Here is a 23081-nt window from a genome sequence, read left to right on the forward strand (position 1 = left end):
TGGCTGGCCAGAGCAGACAAAAGCCCAGATGCCATAGGAACAGCTCTTGAACTCCCTATGGAACATGTTTGAAACTCCTCTCCCTCTTTCTTCACCCATGGAGCATATCAGTTGCTCCTCCCCAGGCCCCTTTCCACTTCTGAGATCTCTGCCCTCACCTACTGCTGGCACCTCGTGGAGGGGATGCCATTTCCCTTGCTCACAGCCCTCCCCTCTGGCCCCATCATGTTTTCTAAGTGAGGGTAAAAGCCAGGCTCTCTGCACCAACCTTCTCAGGGGTGTCACTTCCCAGCACCCCTAGGAGGGAGGCATGGTCGGCACCCCATTTGAGACATAGAAATGAAAGCTTGTAGATCTGCTAGGGTTCAGGGTCAGTGCCTTTGCTCCCATGCATGCCTGTTAAGGGTCTACACTGGGTTAGTTGTATGTCCTCCAGACCCTGAAGCAGCAGGCAGCACGGGCTGAGACAGCTCTTTGTTCAGGTCGACTCTGCCACTTACGCTGTGGCCATGACCTAATCCCCAGTTCTCTCACAGGTCACTTGGGGGTAACAGTGCCTCCCTAGGTGGAAGCACATAGTTCATGCTGGGTCCAGGGGATAGGCTCCTCTCAGGCCTCTGCAGCAGGTAAGCCAACCAGCTCGTCCCTGCACAGGAAGGCTGGGTACCTGAGCCAGGACCCAGACTCAGGCCTCTCATGGCCCAGCCTGCATTCACTCTATCCCATCCCCCTTCCTGAGATGCAGCCCACTCCTTTCCCAGGACAGCCCACCAGGCACCGCCCTCACCTCTGTGGAAACAGGCAGCCAGACAGGAGCAGGTTTTCATGCCAATAATTTATTGAACGGAGGTCTGTACACAGGCAAACCTTACTGTGGAAACTAAGACATCAGGAGCCCCCCACCCCGGCCCTCTAGGGTGAGGAGAGGAGGGAGAAGACCTTAGGGCAGAGGGAAGGAGGGAGACACAGCTGTAGAAGAGAAACACAGCTGTAGGAAGGGGAGGGGCCAGGTTGGACGGTGCGAATCGACGTTTTTCTTTAAGAAAAAAATTATAACAATCTATTTACACCCGGGGGCCAGGAAAGGGAAAAGGAGGAGACTGGCTGGTCTGGTTCTATTTACAAGGGACACAGGAGGGGAGGAGGGTTGGAGGAGGTGGAGGCCTGGGGAGAGGGGAGGGGGCCAAGGGGGTAGGAGGTCCTCAAGCCCCCAACCCCGTCCATCCTTCTCTTCCCTCCCCATGACCAGTTAAAATCCTCTTAAAAAGCCCACCATAGGGGTGAGGCTGGTGAGGGAGGGACAGGAGGTGGGGACAGGGACTCATTTACCTCTGCCCTCTTGTCTAGGGGCCCAGCCAGAGCAGGAGCTTGATGGGCTTTGGCCCCCCTTCCCAGCCCCACTTGGGGCTCCCAGATGGAAGGGTAGTTGGCGGGGCCCTCAGGAGGAGTTAGTGAGGGGAGCTGTGGCATCAGCTGGCTGCCATTCTGAGCTGCTCTGAGTCTCACTTAAAGCTGAGGGGGAGGAAAGAGCAGACAGTTAGTCTTTGCCTTTCAGAACTCCAGCCCAAACCCCCAAGAACAGGAAGTCAGTGTAGAATGGCTACATCAGAATTTGAAAACTGTCACTCTGGGTCCAGAGTTGCAAACTCACATGCCAAAGGGCCAGGTTGGTCACTGAGTGACTCACCAAAAAGCCAGGCCCCACATCAAAGGGCAGCTACAGCTCAGTCTGAGGAGCAGGCCCACTGCTGCCCTATCGGATTTTCTTCCCAAGAGAAACAGGAAATCCGAATTGTACGTGAAATGGCCCCAATTTTTAAATGTAGGCAACAACTTCAACTGTTTGTACAGGCCAAACATGTCTTTGGTTTCCCACTTAGCATTTCAACACAAATATATAGGCAATAATGCCCAACACAGGTGGCCATTCGCATGTTGTAAAATATGCTTTCTATACCATCAAACCGTCAGCTATTTTCAAGTACCTGCAGGAAACTCAGGGGCTGTAAGAACAGGCCTGCTGCCCAGGCTAAGAAATGCTGCTTTACCCCAACTTACCTTGTGAGGATGGGGTGAGGGTGGCAGTGCTCGCCGGGGACCTCAAGTGAGGAGGGATGAGAATGGCATTGAGAGATGGTTGGATGGAGAGTTCTAGAGACAGGAATGGACATGTCCAGTCAGAAGGCAGGGCTTCTAGAGATCCAGTTGGGATTTGAAAGGGGCACTGAACGCGGGACCCAGTTCTTGGCAAGGCCAAGCGTTTGAGGGCACACATACTTTAAATGAAAAACTGGAAAGAGCCTAGCACAGGAGATCGCAGGGCGCGGGTGCAGGTTCAGGTCTCCCTGAATCGGGGGGGGCCTCTCCTGAGCCCCAGGCCTCCTGTCACCCACTCTCAGCTCCCCACTCCCATCTTCGACACTAGCTCTTCTCCATGATCTCTGGCTGCCCCTCCAGCTCCCCAGATCCCAGGCTGTGCCCTCACCGCCAGGACTGAAATTGAAGAGGGGGGGAAGCGGGCGGTTGTTGGGGAGCTGGGTTCCGTGACATCGCAGTTCATCAAAGAAGCTGTGGGCACAGGCTTCCAGCGGGGAGAGCCTCGAGGACGGCGTGTACTCCAACAGGCTAGAGCAGAGCGCGATGGCCTCAGGCGGCGTTCGAGATTTAAACACCTTGGGGGTAGGCGGGACACAGGTCATGAGGGTGAGATTCCCCAGGAACGGGCATACTGCCACAGTGCTGGCAGCGAACGTGACTGCCTGCCTCCTACAAACCCACTTTCCAAATAAGGAAACTGAGGCACAACCCCTAAGAGGGAGCTCAGTTTGTATCGCCTGAACAGCCTGGACTGTATTTCCCCACCAGAAAAATGAGACTCCTGAGTCCACTGTGGGTCCTCAACTCTTAGAGTACAGGAAATTCCACAAACAATCTGATGAAAGTTATTGGCCCACTCCCAAACCTTAACTCCATAGCCAGGTCCCCAGACTAGTTGGCCTCCAACAGGGATCTTGGCCATGACGCCTGAGCTCCTTGCCCTGCCCCACCTTTGTCCACGGGTGAGCTTTAATCTGGGGGAACTTGAACTCCGTGTAGTTGGGGTTCATCTCTCGGATCTGTTCCCGGGTTGGTGTTCCCAGCACCTGTAGGGAAAGGGAAGAGTCTAAGCCAAGGGCCCTACCCCTTAGCCCCACCCCTGTCCACCAGGCCCTGCTCTTACCTTGATGATCTCCACCAGCTGATCTACCCCACTGTCCCCAGGGAAGATGGGCTGGCCCAGGAGGAGCTCGGCCAATACGCAGCCAGCTGACCACACATCTGAAGGAAATGGGGGAGAGTCAGGGCTACCACACTCATCCCCTCACAAACATTTCTGTCCCTCATGGTCATCCTCAAAGGGACCAGGAGCCCCATCTTCTCAGCTTAGAGAGGAAATGCCTTATTCAAGGTCATACACAGCTAGGACTTTGAACCTCTAGATCTGCCTGACTAAACTACAGTCTCCAATCTAAGTGTGTTTCCAGCCCTCATGGCCTCCCTCCACTCAGCAACCCCAATGAGCGCTTTCTCTGCCTCTAGCCTTGGAGGACAACCCAGTAGGTCTAGAATAAGCAACTGTGCTCTCTGGGCCTCAGAAAGGTAGAGGCTTAAGTCCTGGGCTGCCATGCTCACTCCCTAGCTTCTATCCTGCCCATGGAAATTGCTGCAGCCTTGTACTCTCCCCTTTCCCTTGTCTGTACCCTGACCCCCATGGCACAAGTTCACTCATAAGGACCACCTCACGCAGCTGATGAACATTTTCTTCCAAATCCTTCACACCCTCCACATGCCTGGAAGGTAGCACTGTCGTTCCCACCAACAGGGAGGGACACAGGCCCTGTGAGCAGGTCACACCCTGATGGTGGCAAAGCCTCACCTCAAATTCTCCTAAGGTCGCCATCAGCCCCTCCCCCCGGATGAGAAGAGAGGGCAACTGGGAGGTTCCAGAGCCAGTATGGACTCTGGAGTCGGGTCAGCTTTCAAAGCCCAACCCTGCCCAGTCCCAGCGGTGCAACTGTAGGCAGGTGGCCTGCGACTGCTCATCTGTAAAGGAGTGTACGACGACACTGCCCTCCTAAGTTTGTGAGGACTGCATAAAAGGACAGACATTAAGCTTCTTTTATCACCAAGCCTGGCAGAGGCACACAGAACTTAAAAACTGCCACGACTGCTGTCCCCACCCCACCCTCCTGTAAGTCTGACCGATGGATGAGGTGTAATCAGTGGCTCCAAAGATCAGCTCCGGGGCCCGGTAGTAGCGAGAACAGATGTAGGAGACGTTGGGCTCCCCCCGGACCAGCTGCTTTGCACTGTGGGAAGAGGGGACAGGAGTAAACACAGGCGAGGGTCAGGACCCCTCCTCGCCCCTTCGGCCACCCAGCATATCCCAGGTCAGGCCCACCTGCCAAAATCGCAGAGCTTCAGGACAGCGGTGTCAGGGTCCACCAGCAGGTTCTGGGGTTTGATGTCACGGTGACACACGCCCTGGGAGTGGATGTAGGCCAAGCTCCGGAAGAGCTGGTACATATACACCTGGGACAGGCAGGGGACATCAGAATTCCAACCCCGCTCTCCTTAGAATACACCACTGCTCCACCTTTGTGGCCAGAAGAGCCCTCCAGGCCCTCTCTCGCTGACCTGAAAACTCTTCCACTGCCCCCTGGTTCTCAAACTGCGCATCAGAATCACTCGGAGGCCACATGAAAGCAGACTGCCAGGCCTGCTCCCAGTCTGAGATTCAGTAAGTTCAGGATGGAGCTTTTGCAACAAGCCCCCAGTGCTGGTGCTGGTCCACACTCTGACAACTACCACTTCAACCCCACATCTCAGCAGAAGCCTGATGAATAAGAGACATCAGGAAGACCTTGCTTTAAAGCAGGTTGGGGAGCCAGACACTCAGCTACCCCCTCACCGAGGCCACTGGCTGGAGGAAGGGCTCAGTCTCCTTCATCTGTCAGTCAGACCACCCATGAGCAGCCCCTCTCCAGCTGGGTTTTCCTGCCACTCTCCCTCCCAGTGACTAGAACGTAAGTGCCAAGGGAGCAAGGACCTTTTGTTTCATCGCTGCCACGTCCCCCAGGGTCTAGACCACTGCCTGGCAAGTAATAACTGCTCGGGCCTGCTTCCTGGGCCCCCTCCTCCTCTATTCCTGCTGCCAGAGATGCCACTTCCTCGCCCTGCACCTGGTCTCCTTCTGGAAGCCTTCCTTAACTCTTCTCGCCACAAAGTAGACAGGACTGGGGGCCTTCTGTTTCCAAAATTCCCCTCGCTCCTTCTAGTATGGCAGGTGCTAACAATCTTACAATTCTCTGTGACGATATCCATCTATCCTGCTGAACGGAGAGGCTTCAGGTGCAAGGCCTGGGTTTCAGTCAGCTGGGCCTCTGGAATTGCTCATTGCTGGGCCTGACACACAGGCAGCCATAAGACAGTCACCACACCAGAGAACTCTCCTCCTGAGAGGTGAGGTCCCATAGTACCAACTACTGGCCCCTCTGCATTCTTGGTCACCGCCCAATTCTGAGCCAATTCCTCCAACACTACTAGTGCCACTGGGCTCCCAATATAGACCTGAGCAGATACCTTGCAGCCTTCCCAGGCCCAGTCGGCCTGCCTCCCTGATTCAGTCTGACTTAAGGCTGGGCTGCCCTGCATTTAGCGAGCTTCATTTCTGGGGGTACAGGGACAAGGACAGGGAACATGAGGCCACAAACCAACGTAAACTTGGAGAATGAGGAAACCCACAGAAGGCAGGAGGGTCCGAAGGCCCAGGCTTTGTGGGACTAGGCCCTAGCAGCCTGCCTGCCAACCCACCTTGACATAGATGATAGGGATGGTCAACTTGGCCTTGGTGAAATGGCGGGCCACCCGGTACACCGTCTCGGGCACATATTCCAGCACCAGATTTAGGTAAAGCTCATCTTTCTGCAGAGAGCAAAGGAGAGGTGTGAGGCATTGAGAGGAAAGGGTGAAGAAGGGGGAGACGGGGAGGAAAGGTTGTGGGGAATGGGGGAAGGACCAGCAGTCATGAGAAAGGCAGGAAAATGGGTGGAGTGAAGGTGGAGGACTTCTTCCCATCCCCAAGGTCTCACCTTCTCCCCACTGGAGTAGAAAAAGTATCTCAGCCTCACGATGTTGCAGTGGTCCAGCTTCCGCATAATCTGCAGCTCTCGGTTCTTGGGGGCAAAGGGAGAGCGCCTCAGAAAACCACCAGCTCTCTCTGCCTCCCCTCCCTAGTACCTCTCACCAAAGCCCTACTCCCCTATTCCTCCCAACAGAGCTAGGCAGCTACTCCCTGTGTCCCAGCTCCAAGAATCCCCTGGAGTAGCCTGATTCCTCACCCCAGCCCATCCCCCTCACACAAAAGCTGGAGGTCCATGGGCTAAACCCAGACCACAGATGTGCTTTCTTCAGCCCATTTTAAAATGATTGATTTATTGCTGACACTTGAAAATCAAATAACTTCATGTACAAATCCAGTGTCCTGGCTTCTCTTGAAAATTCAGGTGATGTAGCCACATGAGGCCAGCCTCCCAGCATGGCACAAGTGACAACAAATAAGTAGTGGCCATCCAGTTCACCCTGGTCTGCACTCCTCCCTACTGCTTCCCATGGAGGCATCTGGGCGCTTAAACCTTGGCTTGGATCCTGAATCTCAGACTTCAGGCTTCCAATTCTCATCTTCCCCAAACGGATTCAGCCTCAGCCTCTTCCCAGAAGGCCCACTGGTCTCAGCATTCTCCCCTATACTCTGTTTCTCTCTGGGGCCTCAGAACTTCCCGCCCTCAGATGTCTCTCACTTCTGGAACTCAACATTAATCAAATTCTGACTGCCACCCTGGAGCTCCTCCTGCCCAAGAGTCCTCACTGCCCAGACCCAGGGTGTGACCTGGCTCCCCAACCTAGGCTCAGCTCTTCTATGTCCAGATTAGCCTAGGCTCCAAAATGCCATCCTTCAAACACCAATTATCCCTTGACTTCCACTCTCCTGGGCCTCCACTAGCTCACAGGGAATGAGGAAAAGACACCCTTCCTCAGGGGGAGAGAGCCCCACATCAAGGCCTGTGGTTTGGTGAGCTCTGGGCAGGCTGGATTCCACCCTACACTTACCCGGGGCAGAGGAAGACCTTTGCTAAGACACTTATCAGCCCCAACAGCTTGCTTTCTCCTCTAAGCAGAAGCATAACTGAGGTCTTGAGAATCAGATTCTAGTCTTGACCTCCGGTAATTCTGTTATATGAGTCTGTTTCCAATTTCTGCTTACTTAAAATGGGAACAACAATACTACCTACCTTCAGAGCGCCTTTATGTAAATTAAGTAAGAAACTGCCTGCAAAGCATTTACAAAGAGCAAAAGCCCAATAAACATCGGCTCTGGGCTCTCCTGGAATCCACATTCCCATCTTCCACACAACTCCCTTTTTTCTCCCTTCTCCTCTGGCCCATGCTCAGATCCCCTGTGGAACCCTAAAGCCAGCACTCTTGTTGGGGCTCTCTCACCAGCCATGCCCAGTCAAACCTCCATGTCCCCTCCGCACCACCCCTCCCTCGCCCTGCCCCCAAGCTACCTTGAACCTCTTGTCCTGGAGAACCTTCTTGATGGCTACCAGTTCCCTGGTTTCTGCCAGCCGAGCCTGGTACACGACCCCAAATGAGCCATTGCCAATCACTTTGATGTCTGTATAAGCCACCTCCTGGGAGCGCTCCGGGCCTTGGCCTAGAGTGGCTACCACTGTGGTCACCTTGCCACTGTCACCTGGGGAACAAAGGGGACACAAACCCACTGACCTTTCCCCTTTTGCCACCACCCCATCCTGGGGCTATGGCAGGGAGGAGACTCTCTACAGGAAGCTCTCTGGGGCCTCTCCGGTCCTTTTTCCTTTCTCCTTCTCTCATATAGGAAGATCCTGACATCTAAACCTCTTGCTGACCACTAATCTACTTCTAATAAGCAGCAAACCACTAGGTCCTCTTGGTCTGAGGAGACACCAACACTCCCAGGTGTTGACTCCATCTACTATGAGCTTACTGCCTTCTGGCCCTTCCTGACTGGGGAAAGCCCAACCTAACCTCTTCCACTTAAGAACAGTAACTCTGAGGTGCTTCTTTAGGAAAGCACTAACCTTCCTCACAGCTCAGGGGAGTGACCTCTACATCCTCCTGGTGGAGCTGGTAACTTTGCCACTGGTTTTTGGTGACAGGAATGAATGGCTCCTCTTGGCATGAGTGCTAGTGCCCTCTCACTTTTTGGGACTAGTTAGCCCTTGCACGGATACTTTGGGGTTAGAGAAGGCACTGACCTGACCTCACCTGTGTGGTCCAGAGCCCCAGACCCCTTCCAGTATGTGGATGGTCCTTAACCGACATGCACTAAATTGTGAAGCTGACCCAGCCTTGGTCCTTCAAAGGAAAATTATAATTCCTAGTTCCAGTGTCTGAATGGCAGCAAACTTTGGTGGCACTTTGGGGATAAAGACCACTTTTCTTCAGGGAACTGATGAAAGGTTCCCCCAAAGAAAAGGGTCACTAATGAATCAAATCTATTTTGACGGGTCAGTTAACACTTTCTTTTGGAGGTGATCCTGCATAGCTATTTTTCCCGAACTAATGACACCACACCTCAGAATGAAAGGGATATAACCTTGATCCATATTCTATGGGGAACTGTGACCTTTCCTTCCATTTTTGTGAAAGAAGACCCACCAAGCCATGTTTTTATGAGAACAGTGACTATGACTTGGTCTGAAGAGTACGCTAACTCCCAGTCTCTTCTTACTTATAAGAAACAGCAATCATTAACTTCCACTTTTGGAAACTGTGTTTTAAAAGGGAAGATGACCTGGGTACCAGGTTTGGAAAGCCCTGGTCCTGTTCTTTGGGGAAACAGAAATCCCCTTCCTATAAAGGGGATCAAATTCAGAGCCCCTTTTTTGAGTAGTGGTGGTGGTGATTTTATGCTTGTTCTCTTTGGACACAATAACCCTTGAGGCCCATTTGTAAGCGATGATGACCCCTGATCCTACTCTCTGATGGATGGCAACGTCAGATTTCTGTTTTTAAGCCTCAAGGACCCAAGACCTTGGTACTGGAAAAACAAGAACCTATGACTCCTGTTTCTTTGAGGATTACTATATCTAACCCTAAATTCCAAGTGATGGTAACCCCCAAATCTTTCTCTGAGGAAAGGAGAGCTCAGATCCCAGTTTTGGGAGGCACAGTGACCTCGAGCTCCTATCCGGGCAAATAAAAGAACCTGATCAACGATTGGGGGGCTTCGGGAACCCTGATCTCCACCCACCACGGGCTCCCTAGTACTCACGGCCCAGCTTCACTCCGGGCGGCGGGAAGCTGGTGCCCGCGCTGGGGCCGCCGCTGCCTCCTCCGCCACTGCCACTGGGGCCACCACCGGAGCTCGAGGCCCCCACGCCCCCACCCATGGCTCCGACTGACGCCTTCCCGCCGGCGCTGCCGCCAGGGCCAGAGGCCGAGCCCCCGGGGCCGCCGCCACCGCCGCCGCCTCCGCCGCCTGGCTCCGCGAACGAGCTGGTCCGCGCCCGGCCCGAGCCCCCAGGGCCGCCCCCCGAAGGCGCGCCGCCGCTCATGGCGCCGAGCGCAGGCCCAGGTCGCGGGGCTCGGGCTGCCCCCGCCGCCGCCTCTGCCGCTGCCTCCCCCGGCCTCTGGCCTTTTCCAGGCCGCGCCGCTCGGGCTCCGGCTCCGGCCCAGCGCCCGCCGCGGGGCACACCGGGAGATGCAGTCCGCCGGCCCTCAGCGCCGCCGTCACCGCCCTCGGCCTGGAGTGAGCCGCGTGGCACGCCGGGAAATGGAGTCCGCAAAGGCCTCAGAGTAGACCGCGAGGATGAGTCGCGCTGCGCGTCGAGAAAGAGTTCTGGGAAGTCGGTCAACTGTGCTCACGGCGGACCGTGAAGTACTTTGGGAAGAAGAGTCAGAGTCGCACATCCACTCCACTGTGGCAACGGTGAGCCCCACAGTGTGCCTCAGAAATGTAGTTGTAGCCGCTCCGTGAGTGGCCTGAGGCACGCCGGGAAACGGAGTCCAGTCGTTCACTGAGTCTATTGGCTGTGTGTGCCTACTGGCGCCAGGTGTACTCTGGGAAATTGAGTCAGCGCGGGATGACCCGCAGATCTCGGACCGTGAGGCAAGCCGGGAAATGGAGTCATCGCCACGCCCTCACCGCATTGCAGGTGTAAAGCGACTCCCAAAGCACGCCGGGAAATGGAGTCCCATGTGATACCTAATCCCTAAATGGTTACTGCAGTTCCGGAGATAGGCTGGGAAATGGAATAGATATAATTCTCCTCCTCCCTCGTACACTAGGCCGCAGTCCCGGCTGGGAAATGTAGTCGATACCAAGGCTTCAGAGCAGTTGCTACAGCGAGCCCTTGCGTCTTCTGGGAAATGGAGTTCAAGGCAGCCTCCCCATTGACTGAGGGGAAGAGAATATACCATGAGCCCGAAGCATGCTGGGGAATAGTCCAGACCGCATCCAGACACTTTGTGAGACAAGACTGCCTACGCTTGCTTGGAAGCGGAGTCCAGCGGGGTACCTGCGGGAAAGCGGGAGCATGAAGAGTGTTTCAACGCCTTCTTTCCCGCCCCCCAGTTCCCAAGAAAGAGCCAAAGTCGTCTAGGGGGTGTTGGAAAATTCCAAGTTTCAAGTTTCCACAAATCGGGAAGGAAAACTCCCCTACAAACGATTTGGGAAACAAAGTTCTTGGCGGTTTGTCAGAACAATACAGTCTTCGAATACAGTCTAGTTTTTTCTAGCATTGTGAGTAGCAGGAGGCCGAGCGGAGCGTTAAAAAAGAAAATACAATGCCTTGAACCCCCATTCAGCTTTTTGCGTCCTCCTGCTTCCTAAATTACAAGATCCTGGAGGGCTCCCAAACAAGAAAGCCATCTGTTAGGAGTAGCCTGGGTTTGTGCACGCATTAAGTCGCCCTATTTATCGATTATACCCGGAAGGACAGGAGCATCAAAAGGGAGCTGTGAATAGTGTGTGTGTCCTGGAAATTCTTGGAACTAGAATGAAATTACCCTCAGCCCCTCCTGCCTCGTGGAATGATGGGAAATAGAGTCTCTAGACTTCATTTTAATCCGAATCTGTGTTCGTATTAACTGTCCTGCCTTCTCTGAAGCCTGAAGAAAGTCTCATCCACTTAGTCTGTTCCTGACTGCAATTCCCACTGGACACAGTCCTCCCGGGCGGGCCAGACGGTAGCGTTAAAGCGTTTTCAGACTACATTAACCAGAGGCAAAGCGGATGCACTTCCGCTCCCTTCTCGACGAATGCGACTGCATCACGCACAGCCCGAAGCGGACATTTCTGGGAGTTGTAGTTTCTCAGCCAAACGGTGTCTGCTGCCCTCTGACGGCAGATCCGAGTGGAAAATCAAAAATCTTGAGTCAAGCCCCGAAGTCTGGGAAATCAATCCTACACTGAACCAAGAAGGCCCAGAAGGGCAGCGAGGCGGGATAGTGGCGGTTACTTAACCGCCAAAAGCCGTGGAACATGCGCAGTGGTCTGCAAGTAGGCATCGGCTACCACAGGGATTGGGATCCGTGGGAGCCTGAGGGCGACTGTAGGAGGAACTCTTACCGGGATGTTTGTAGGGATTGAGAACGTGTCAAGGGGTGCCGGGGCGGATGGTCAATGTCTTTGAGGGGCCTATGGGTGCCTGGAGGTACTCAGAGGTACCGTAGAGAGGTGAAGGGGGCCTTACTGGGGACCGATGGAGAAGTCAGAGGGGCCTTGGGGTTTTTTTTAAAAGGTCTGTGGGAGACTGAGAATCTTCTGGTGACGGGATTTCTGAGGAACCTGAAGGGGTGAAGGATGGTTGAGTAGCATCAGGAACTTTGGGGGTCTGTGGGAGTGTTCTAGGTGCAAAGAGGAACTCCGATGGGAGGAATTAATTGATGAAGCATAGTGAGATTTATAAAGGGCTTTTTACTTTGAATCAGAGATTCTGAAGAATGTGGAAGGGAGCAAATGTGTGGTCTTGAGGGTGAACAGATTTAGGTAGGTCATTTTAAAGATTAGAAGGGTCCTGTAGTTTTCAAGACCAGGTGCCACCTGTGACACCTCACTCAGCTCCAGAATTGGGGGCAGTAAATCTGCCCTGGCCTAGTCTGATTTGGAAAGCAGTTCTGGAGCTGAGCACTTTTGAATCGACGTTAGACCTGGTTAGAAGTGTTTTGAAGGCACTGGAATCAGGAGCTGAGTACCTGTTGGGGTTCCCCCCCCCTCCCCCCAGTGATGACATCCCCTTTTCTCCATCACACTACCACCACCAACTCAGCTGCAACTATGTTGCCAGGAAACATGCCTCTTCTCAACTTCCAGAAATAGGCCAGTGGCTCCCACCCCAGGGACTGCCTTACATCACCCAGGAGAGGGAGCAGTTGCCCACAGGCTGCCACCGGAGCTTCAGTTTCCTGCCAATACCCCAGTCCTGGATCCCGTCTTCACTGCCAACCGACATCATCTGGGACCACCCACCCTGGGCTGGCATGAAGTGAGGATGAAGTGAGAGTGGGTAGGAGTTGCCAGTTCCTTCCCCCTCAGAGCTGCACAGGGTGGGGTTTCACAGTGAAGCTAGTCCAACAGGCTCTGAGCTCTCAATCCCCACTCTCTTAGCAGTTGTGTGGCCTTGGGGAAAATCCTTCCTCCCTCTGGGCCTCAGGCGCCTCACCTGCACCAAAGGGGTTGGGCTGTCTGAAAGGGGCATGTTCTTCCATCCCATTTGAACTCTCCAACCTGGGCTTCTAACTTGATATGCTCACCTTTCAGATCCTTACCTTTGAGACCATGGTCTAGATCCAACCATCCTGGCTTCAGTCAGAAAACTCGGGAGTTGAAAAGAACATAAGCTTCAGAGACAGACTTCATTTAAAGTCCTGGCTGGGCTTAGGGCTTTGGGCAGGTCATTAAGAGCCACTTGAACCTACCTTGCTGGGTGTTGGAAATATAGCACAGCACTACAGCTCCTAACTAGGTACTTGGTGCACAGTAGGTCAATCAAGAGCAACTCTGATTAAGCCAGCCCCATCTCAACTTGCTGGTGGAAGGTGTTCCCATGGTTCCACAGGAAGATCACTAAGGTCCCTTGCAAGGTTTACATTTCATGGGACTACAGGCCTGTCCCCAAAGGACTCCCAGACTCAGATGCGCCCCATGGAGAGTGAAGTGTGGAGAAACTAGAGGTAGTACAAAAGGAGCTCCAGGCCCTCGCCAGAGGCTGGGGACATGGATAGGAATCCGGAGCCAGAAAGGCATTTCAGGCGACTGGTGAAGTCTAAGTGCTTCTACAGACAAGCAGTCTCCCTGGGATAGGGGAGCAATCAGATGATAGCCAGAGTATGCCTGACACTTCAATCATCAGGCCCTGGAGGTCATATGCGCCCCCCCCCCAGCCCCCAGGTCAGATCATCTCCCACGCCTGGAATTTGACCCATTCAGATGGGGTTAGGCCCTCTGGCCATATATCCACTAGGGAGCCAGACCAGGCCCCTGTCCTTCAGAATCCAGTGTAGGCTGTGGCCCTTCGGTGACACAGATCACTCCATCCAAAGATCCAAGTTTTATTGTTTTGAATACATTCTCCAGCAGCCCCCAACTTCCCTCCCCCCATTCCGTCCCCAATACAGAATAAGGCTTGACCACAGACCCCCTATCCCAGGGGCCTCAGCTAGGAGGCAGAGAGGGCTTCCAGTTTGGTTTCAGGGTGCCCCCTTCCCACCCCACTACCTGCTTGCCTATGGGCTGGTCTTAGGAGCAGCTGAGGGGTGAAGGGGTTGGACAGGTGCTGGGGTGGGGGAGTGGGAGAGGGATAGCAGGCACTTGTAGCTTTGTGGCCTATGGGCGGCACCCCTCACCTTCCTCTGCCCCCCACCCCACCCCCAACATGAAATTTTTGGTTCATCATAAAATGTCCCTCCCTCCCCTGTTGCAACCCTGTGGGGTGAGAAACCCAGGCACTCATGGCCCCTGGAGGGGCAGGGAAGGCTGGACTTGGGCTGAGGGTGGCTGGAGGACGGGGAGAGGTACAGGGGCAGAGAACAGGGAGGAAGACAAGGCTTTACTTCCTAAGCGATTGTAATAAAAAAGTTCCTGGGCATTGAGGCCAGAGCCTCAGTTCAAATATAAATTCCCCAGAATGGAGGTGGCCCCCATCACTCCCCCCTCCCACCCTCCCCCACCACCACCTTGCCCGGAGCTTAGAAACCCACAGAGACAGGGGACAGCCCCCAGCCCTGGGCACCCACCCACCCTCACCATTAAAAAAAAAAAAAAAAAAAATTAAGTTTTATACAAAACGTGGGTAGGGGGAAAGGAAGGAGGTGGGGAAGAGACTAGGGCTGCCCTCACCTCCAGGGCACGGGATTTAAGGCAGCAAAAGAAGCATGGGGGGGGTGGGGGAACACGGTCCCCTGCCCACATCCCTCAGGAATCTCGATGCTCCAGAGAGAGCTGGGCTGTGGCGTGCTGGAGGTCAGAGCTCACCCTCCTCGGGGTGAGGGGCCCCCCGGCCTCCCCGGGCCCCTCCCCACGCACCTTCTTGTCCTCGCCCTCATCCTCGAGGCCCCCAGTGGGGCCCCCACCCCCCTCCAAGCGACAGTCTTCACTCCAGCGTCGTTTAAAGCGAAGCTTGAGGGGCATGCACTGGGCGGCCCCAGGTGCCTCGCCAGGCTCAGGTTTGGGGGGTGCAGGGGGTGCACGAGGCGTCTTAAACACCTCTCCATCTTCCTCATCCTCATCGCTGATGTCAGTCACCTCCACCTCCTCCGACTCTCCTTCTGAGATAGGCTCCACCTTGATCTGTGGCGGCGGCGGGGGGGCCAGTGCCCCTGCCCCCTCAGCCAGCCCACCTGTGCTGCTGCCGCCACTGCCAACGCCAATGCCACTGCTCTTGTCGCTGCCCGCTGGAGCCTTCTCCCCGGCTGCCCGCTGCCGGCGTCCCAGTGGGGGCGGCTGGAGCTTAAACTTGAATGGGGAAGAAGAAGAGGAAGAGGAGGACGAGGCCGAGGAGGGGACCGGCGGGGTCTCAGGTGCCATGGGCGGCAGCGGGCACTTGTCAGGGCGCTGGGGCTGGGGCACCACCAGCCCAGGGTAGTGCAGGAAGGCGCGGGGGCTGAGGTGGTAGTTGTAGACGCTTTGGGTGTGGGCCTGAAGGTACCGTTTCATGTCCTCAGGGCTGAAGGAGAAGTGGGAGCCTCCCCCCGAGCCACTAGGGCCCCCACCTCCACTGGGGTACATAGGGCTCAGCGTGGGCGAGGGCGTGTAGGCCAGGTGGGTGGGCGTCATGGGCAGAGCTGGTGAGAGCTGAGGGGGTAGCAGGGAGCCAGGCCCGGCCAGAGGCGACACAGGAAAGGGGCTCAGGGGCTCAGGGCCACCCCGGGGCCGGGGGTAGACACGGAAGACGCCAGGGTCGTGGGGCAGGCGAGCCAGCGGGGGCCCTCGGAAGGCACCCAGCTCCGGAGGGCCCGGTGGTCGGGCCCTAAGGTCCTCTCCCAGTGGCTCCTCCAGCTCTGAAGTGCCATCGCTACAGTCACTGACCGAGCCTCGGCCCAGGCGTCGGGCCACCACAGCCGAGAAGAGGGAAGATGAGGACGAAGAGCAGGCCGGAGGTGAGCGGGGGTCCTCGGTGGGGGACAGCACCTCGGAGGGTGTTGAAGGAGGGAAACGGAAGTGGCTGCCACCCGACGGCACTGGAGGGGCGCTCTGGGGCACCGCACCCCCTGGCAAGAGAGGGGAAATGTGGTCTCAAGGCCCCTGGCCCAGCCTGGACATACAGACACACCCTCTCCTCCCTCTGAGGCCATGCTTGCCAGCCCTGGTACTCACCAGCCAACCCCACATCGATGAAGGGGTAATTAACCAGCACCAGTTTGTTGAAGTTGAACTTGTAGGTGAACCGTTTCCCCTTGGTCTTGTGCAGAATGCGTTTGTTGTAATAATAGCTGTGGGCGTAGGCAGAGACGCCATCAGATGGTCAGTCACACAGGACCCAGTCCGAACCCCATACCATGACATTCATTAGATGCTGCTCATGAAAGAAGACCAAGAGCAGTCAAGTGCACAAAGGGTGGGGACCAGCTCTCCCCTAGTCTGGAGCCAGACTAGAGGCCACACCCATTGCTGTATTCTCTCCTCAGGACACCTCTGTGTGACAAATGGGCTCAGAGAAGGGTTAGGACTTGCCCAAGGTCACACAGCTACAATTTAGAAAAGCCAGGAGTCAAACCCAAAACCTATTCCCATGGGTCAGGGGCTCCCCAACTGGTGTGGGCTGTTCCACATCTGCCCAGGGGCTCTGCCCTCCTCACCGCAGGGCCCGGCTCAGCTTGTCGTAATTCATCTGGGGCTTGCACTTGCGGACACCCCAAAGCCGGGCCACCTCATCAGGGTCCTTGATGACGAATTCCCCGTAGTCCCCCTGCCAGGCGATGACACCCTGGTACTCCTCCTTCCGCAGCAGCTCCAGGATGAAGTGCCACAGCTGGATCTGCCTCGAGCCAGGGGACGACTCCGGCTTGTAGGCCCAATCCGGGAAGGCGAACCCTGGGGACAGAGGCAGGGGAGTGGCCTCGGGTCAGGGCGCCTAGTCCCAGGCTCTAGGACTAGGGTCCACCTCCTACCCCAACTTCAACATGGGGAACTCCATCTCCCCTAAGCAAAGTCAGGACCTGGGTTAGCGGGAGACAGTGTGTATCTGTCTGTGTGTGAGGGGGCTAGATGGGAGCTGGGGGGAGGGGAAGCTGGAGCCTGCTCCAGCGACACCGGGAGAAACAGGAAACCGTCGGCGGCGGGTCCCGGGGCCAGTGCCAGGGGGCCAGGCACCAAGCCAGGCCGGCGGGCAGGGCTGCCAGCGGGGGAGGGGCAGGAAGGGGCACACGTGGCCAGAGAGTTGGGGCAAGGTCCCCCCAGCCCCCCCCACTCTCATTCAGGGTCAGTCATACCACCCCCTAACCCCCACCGGCTACTCTGGTTCCCTCCTAGGAACATATACTGTCTCCCTCCCAAGGACTACCAGAGCCCATACTCCCACCCCAGGACCCGAGAGGATTTTTTTTTCTTAAAAGGACCAGGAGGGGTGGGGTGGCTGGTTGTGGATGAGGTCAGCGCTTGCACACACAGAGGCTTCTGTCTTCCCTGGAGAGTGAAACCCAGACTGTCTGAGAGAGGGCCCCCCCCCCAAGCCCAGACCCTCTGTGCTGCACTGCCCTCCCCAGACCTGGGCACAGGGGCCCAACCTGGCTGGAGGGCCCCAGCCCGGGACCTGAGATTGAACAAGCACCACTGGTACCCGTTCCCCCTTCTGCCTTCTCATCCTCGGCTTCTTCCCTGCCCACCTGCCTACCCGCCCCCAACATTAACCTTGGGTAGAGGTTGGTGGTGGGCTGGCTGGTCCCTGGAGGGGGTGGGCAGCCTAGGGGGAGGAGATGGGGGGGCTGCGGTTGTTGTCATTTCCCAAACCCCCGGGTAATCAGGGACCATCAATAATTCAGCACTAGGCAGCCGGTAATGGAGGGGGTGGGAGGAGGGAAGTGGAGGAAGGGAAAAGGAGAGAGGAGGCAGAGCAGGGGCCCTAGTGCCACTAAAGGGAGAAAGCCAAGGTGGACAGCTACAGATGGGCGGGGTCCCAAGTCTCAGTCAGGCTGCCTGGGCTGGCCACCCTGCCCTGGCCCTGGCTCAAGCCCCAGCTCTAGCAGGTACCAACCAAACCCTGGGGCAAAGCCGGGCCTCCCCCAAAGGCTCCACCCTAGTCTGGAATCCAACAGGGGATCCTTCCTTTTGGGGACACAGGATCAGCAGTTCCTGCTCCCACAGGGACCACACCCTCTAAACCCACAGCCAACTCTCTCCCCTAGAGACCCAGCTCCCCGATCCCTGGGCCTTGGGTAGACAGGGATGGCCAGCATTCCCCCAGCAGGCCCACCGAGTCCCTGCCCCATTCAGAAATCCTAGTCTCAAACCAGCCCCTCAGGGCTCCAGGGATATGACCTCCAACCTGCACCAGCAGCCCCTGCTCCATTCAGAAGTGACAGCCCCTGACAATGTCTTCCATGGACCCCAGCATCCACAGCCCCATCCTTCTCTTGGGAATCCAGGTGTTCACCCCTTTGTCCTCACCCTGCCAGAGAACCCAGGCCCCAGAGGCCCTTGGGAACCCAAGTGACCAAACTACTGGCTCCATGAACACTCTGACCCTATCCAAAAAGCTCCTGGCCCTGTCAGGGCACCAAGCTCCATGCTCTCCCACCTAAACCCCAATCTGGCTCTCAGATCCAGGAGGGGAGGGCCAAAACCCCTGAGACATCAGTCTGGGGTTGGAAAGTATACTGACTTCCACCCTCCCCCCAAAATTAAAGCCACCCTTCCCAGCCCACCCGCCCCAGCCTCCTTGTCCCGGTAACCAGGCAACGTGTGTGCAGCGACAGTCCTGGGAGCGGGGGAGCAGGAGGCTAAAAATAAACTTTGCAGAAGAGAAGGAGTGAGAGAGACTACATGCAACACAAAGGGAACTGGGAAGGGAGGTAGGGGGCTCTGGAAAGGCCTCGAGCTGCATGTCAGAGGCTGTCCCAAGCCCCCTTGTGAAGCTCTCTTCCTGGGTAAACCCCTTCTGGGGCCAGGACCCTGGTTCCAGCTCCTGGCAGGGACCCACCCCACTGCCAGGCCCACCCTTATGCCGGCTTTCCTCATCTGACATGGCATACATGAGGGCCTGTTCTAGGCTTTGGGGGGAGAAGGAAGAAGGGGGGGTGACGTCAGGGTATCTCAATGGGGCTCTGTTCCCCAGGCCTTGGAACCAGGAGCCAGGCACAGGCACGGGCAAGGGGAGCATGTGTGAGTATGTGCTGTGTCTGGATCCACGTGCTTAAATCAAGGAACCACAGGCCTGCACCAAGAAAGCTTGGGGGTGGCAGGACCTCTGGAGCATGGGGGGACAGTGAGACCGGGAGAAAACAGCTGACACTGAGAAGGGTTCAGGACACTGCAAAACAGGGTGGAGAAGGGGCAGCAGACAGACAGGAAGGGCTGGGACTGCGAGGTCCCAGAAGGCACACCTGGGTCCCAGAGGTAGGGTAGAGATTCTTCCTGACAGACTGTGGAGACCTGGGGGAGCAGACCGCCTGGACGCCCCCCAAGTTCATCTGACTGCCCAAAGTTTTTTAAAGAGACTACGGGGGTCGGAAGGGAGGGTGGTGGTAGAGGAAGAGCACGCCGGCCTCCTGGGGGGCCCCACCACTTCCCCCACTCCAGGCAGCCCTCGGTGGCGCCAGAGCTGGGAAGAAAACAGGAAGTGGGAAACAGCGGCGGCAGAGGACAGAAGGGCCGGGATGGAGAATAGGATGGAGGGGCGCACAGCGACCGGCCAGCAGTGAGACAGACCGACGCACTGACCGAACGATCGGAGGCCATCTCAGGCCCCCGCCCCTTCCCTCAGCCGGAGAACCCACATGCAGCTCGGCCCCAAGACAGGGTTGGGGGAGCGGCCCAGCCGGTCCCACCAGGCGAAGGCCCGTAGCAGGGAGGGAAGACGAGGCGGGGTTGTCTGAGCGCCCGGGCCCCCTCCTCAGGCGAGGGGAGGCTTCTGCTGCCCCCAAGGCCCGGCGGCCCTGGAACCCGTGGGAGCCGGAGAGTATGTGGGTCGCACGTGACTGACCCTACAGCACTCTGCACCCAGGCCTCAGCCCCCCTCCTCGGCCCCGATCCCCAGGCGCGGGAGCCCGGCTTCGAGCCCTTTAAGAGCCGCCCCCACCCGCCGAGCGGGAGGGGGGGCGGGGTGGGTGGGCCGGTCGGGGCACACACCCGCACACAGGAGCCCGAGCCGCGGCCGCCGCCGGGGAAAGGAAACAAGTTTGAACAGCGGCGCCCGGCCCCCTTCCCCCTCCCCCGTCCCCGCCCCGGGCCGGATTCCGACGGGGTAGACGGGCAGGGGGCGGCTGCGACCCCTCCCCCCAACGCGCCCAGGCGCAAAGTCCAGCCCGCCCGAGCCCGGGGGCGACGGAGGAGGGGAGGGGGGAAAGTCCGAGTGGGAGGGGGGTTAATCCCGCTGCCCCCAGCCCGCCGACCGAGCGGAGGAGGGGAACCTTGGCCCCTTAAGGAGGAGCAAGTTGGCGGGGAAGAGTGGGGCGGAGGGAAAAGACGGCGGGTTGAAAGAGAAGAGCAGGGTGAGGAAGGGGGGCGGGGAGAAACCTCCGCGTCCCCCCCACCTTCCTCACCCTCCTCAACCCCCAGCCCCCGGCGGCGCGAGAGGAGGGTACCCAGGTCTCCCCGGAGCCACCTTAAAGCCGCGCGTTCTAAGGTCGGAAACAAAAAGTTCCTTTTTCGAACGTTCGGGCTGCGCTTTGGAACTTTGCGACTCCGCGCGGGCGGGGGAGCGAAGAGCCGGCGGAGACGGGCGGGGGAGGGGCGGCGCTGCCCGGACCCCGAGTCCCGGGCTCCCCACTCACGCCCTCCTCCTAGAGGCCATCCCGTATCCCTCTCTAAGCCGGTGCAGAGCACGCGCCGCGGTGAAGGTCACGGGCCGGACCTCGCCGCACAGAACCGGGGATAGCGGGCACCGTGGACAGGCCCCCCCCTCCAAGCCCCGCACACGTCCCGGCCCCCAGAGTGCAACGTGACAGAACGGCGGCGAGGGACTCCGCCACCTCCGTGATCCCAGGAGTGGGGGAGAGCCCAGCTCTCCGGATCCTGGCAAGGAGAGGACCAGGACTCGCAGCACCCACACCACTCAGCCCGCAGCCAGAAATTGGGGGTCCCATGCAGTACCCCCCGTTCGCGCTGTGAGAAGCAACAGGTCCCGAGTACTTGGGGGTCCCCCGTAGCTGGGGATCACTCGGGCTTCTCCAGAACCCTTCAGCCCCCCCAAAGTTTCTCCGCCTTGTTTCCCGGGGCAACAAGTCTCCCCCACACGTGCTGCCCCCGCCCCCACCTGTGTCCGCCGGGGTCTTCATGCTGGGGGGCCCGGGGCGAGGCGCCCCGACTCCGGGCCGCAGCTCCCGGCGCCCGCGCTGCCCCGTCCCGTCCCGCGCCCGTCGGGCCGCCCTCGCCGCTTCACCCGGCCTCGCCTCTCAGAGCCTCTCCCCTCCCCGCCGCCGCCTCCCGGGTTAATATCGCACTCCGGGGCCGGGACGCCCACGCCCCCCGGCCGGCGACGTCACCGCCGCGTCGCCATGGAGACACTGCGCCCGCCCCCTCCCCGCGCACTCACACACTCACACACTCACACACGCACACACGCACACACACTCGCCGGCGCGCAGCCACTGAGGACTGGCCGGCTCTAGGCTTAAAGGGGCCGCGCGACGGGGGAGGACGGATGGAGAAGGCGGGGGTGGGATGGGGGTCCCGGGGGTCATGACCCTTCTCGGAGGCTCCAAGTCTGCAGATAACTGAAGTCCTCGGCACTCGCGACCTGCCGCCCCTCCTCCTCTCCTGCCCACTGCGGGATCCAGAGTTTCTTTTCGGATCCTGTAAGAAGGGAGGGGGTACCGTCTGAGAGGGGTCAGAAACTTTTGTCGGGAGGAGGCATGGACCTTTTGGGAGGAGGTAGAATCTTCTCTGCAGGGGAGCCGGGGTCAGGACCTTGGAGGATGACCAAGACCACGTTTCCCAGCCTGGCCTTACCCTGCCCCCCCAACCCTGAGTCTGAATGGGGGCAGCTGTCCAGGGGTGGGGTGGAATGGGTGGGAAGCTTTTCCCAGCATCGGAAATAGGGAGGCGGCTGTGCCCTCTGCTCCTCCGGGGTTGGGGTCTTAGCCTTAACAGAGAGCCCCAGTCCCAGCTGGGGAGGAAGTGACCAAAGAGAATGCATTCGGGAGCCCCCCCTCCATCCCCGGGCTGCAGCTGTCCTCGGGACACGGCTGGGCAGGAGGTACCCCCCACCTCCACCACCAGGGCAGGGGGTTCCGGGGGTGGGGCCAGGATGCGTGGGGGCTACCAATGTCAGAACAAATGTGGTCCCAAGGGGGCACTGGGGGGTCGCCAGGAGAGAGGAAAGCAGGGCTTAAGGATGAAGGCCAGCGCGGTAGGGCGTAGGGCGGTGTTAAGTCTCTGTTCTCTGCAGCCAGGAGAGATGGATGGAGCCTGAGGCTTCGGAGAAACAGGAAATCAGGGCTGATCAGATGGCCAGCCCTAGCCGGCAGCGTGTACAGGGCAAATAGAAGCAATACTCACAGGCCTAGCCTGCTGGCAGTCTCAGAAAAGACTCTGAGGTACCAAAGGATGGAAATATAGGTGAGGGGTAATGCTCAGAGATGCTGAAACCCAGAAGATGGGCATAGAGAGACAGACAGGCCACGGTGAGGGAAGGCCTGCAGGGTCAGCTCTGGGTTTTTAGGGCTTGAAGTCCAGTCTCCATTGCTGGGTTCCTAGCTGCATTAGAGCAGTCCCTCACCCGTGCCTTGAGAAGTCTCAGGCCTCTTCCTTGGGGAGACCTAGGGCTCCAGGGAAGCATCACCTCTCTGGGGAATTAATTATGTAACCTTGCCTACTGACAGTGCAGCTCCCCCACAGTACTGTAACCCCCTGGGAGCAGTGTGGTCCAGCAATCATCATCATCATCATCATTGTTATTATAACAGCTCACGATGTGCCAGGCACTAGGCCAAGCACTGTCCCAGGCATCTTCTCATTTAATCCTCACAAATGCCCAAAGAGGGGAATTACTGTTGTTATCCCCATTTACAGATTAAGACGGTGAGGTTCAAAGGGGAAGTCGATGTGCCAAAGCCCTAGTCAGTGAATGTTACAGCAGGGATTCGAATCCTGATCTATCCAATTTGAAACCACCATCCTTAATCACTATGCTTTATTACCACCTTTCCTGCCCCGTCTCCCTGCCTAATAAAGACGCTGCAAAATTTCCAATAGGTCTATAAAAGCCTTAGTGACCCCTGCACTCCCACTAGCAAGTCAGAGACCAGGGTTGCAACCCTAACTCTGCTACTTTCTGTCTGTGACATAGACCAAGTAAGTATACCTCTTGGAGCCTCAGCTTCCTCATCTGTAATATGGG

At 57.5% G+C, this 23081-nt stretch overlaps 2 protein-coding genes across 2 annotated transcripts; both read right to left on the bottom strand.

Annotated features, from left to right (window-relative positions):
* Window positions 1-816: 816 nt before the first annotated feature.
* On the bottom strand, window positions 817-10079 carry GSK3A (glycogen synthase kinase 3 alpha). Its single transcript, XM_011382823.2, has 11 exons — window positions 9359-10079; window positions 7608-7795; window positions 6132-6215; window positions 5854-5964; window positions 4442-4572; window positions 4243-4349; window positions 3221-3318; window positions 3048-3143; window positions 2486-2672; window positions 2059-2151; window positions 817-1512 (listed from the first exon to the last, which is right to left on the bottom strand). The coding sequence occupies exons 1-11, from the start codon at window positions 9639-9641 to the stop codon at window positions 1439-1441; spliced, it is 1452 nt and encodes a 483-aa protein (XP_011381125.1). The 5' UTR covers window positions 9642-10079; the 3' UTR covers window positions 817-1438.
* A 3539-nt stretch (window positions 10080-13618) lies between these two features.
* ERF (ETS2 repressor factor) lies at window positions 13619-21178 on the bottom strand. The gene is made up of 4 exons (XM_011382824.2): window positions 20997-21178; window positions 16384-16618; window positions 15902-16017; window positions 13619-15795 (listed from the first exon to the last, which is right to left on the bottom strand). The coding sequence occupies exons 1-4, from the start codon at window positions 21016-21018 to the stop codon at window positions 14501-14503; spliced, it is 1668 nt and encodes a 555-aa protein (XP_011381126.1). The 5' UTR covers window positions 21019-21178; the 3' UTR covers window positions 13619-14500.
* Between the last annotated feature and the right edge of the window lie 1903 nt (window positions 21179-23081).

The sequence above is a fragment of the Pteropus vampyrus genome, unplaced genomic scaffold (genome assembly GCF_000151845.1).
Source record: "Pteropus vampyrus isolate Shadow unplaced genomic scaffold, Pvam_2.0 Scaffold490, whole genome shotgun sequence".
NCBI lineage: Eukaryota > Metazoa > Chordata > Mammalia > Chiroptera > Pteropodidae > Pteropus > Pteropus vampyrus.

Coding starts and splice junctions, on each gene's coding strand:
- GSK3A (XM_011382823.2), bottom strand. CDS start 9,641: ATGAGCGGCGGCGCGCCTTCGGGGGGCGGCCCTGGGGGCTCGGGCCGG. Junction 3,319..4,242: donor TGATTACACCTCATCCATCG/GTCAGACTTACA, acceptor CATTTCCTTCAG/ATGTGTGGTCAGCTGGCTGC. Junction 2,152..2,485: donor CTTCAATTTCAGTCCTGGCG/GTGAGGGCACAG, acceptor TCCTGTCTCTAG/AACTCTCCATCCAACCATCT.
- ERF (XM_011382824.2), bottom strand. CDS start 21,018: ATGAAGACCCCGGCGGACACAG. Junction 16,619..20,996: donor GAAGACCCCGGCGGACACAG/GTGGGGGCGGGG, acceptor CTCTGTCCCCAG/GGTTCGCCTTCCCGGATTGG. Junction 15,796..15,901: donor CATCGATGTGGGGTTGGCTG/GTGAGTACCAGG, acceptor CTCTCTTGCCAG/GGGGTGCGGTGCCCCAGAGC.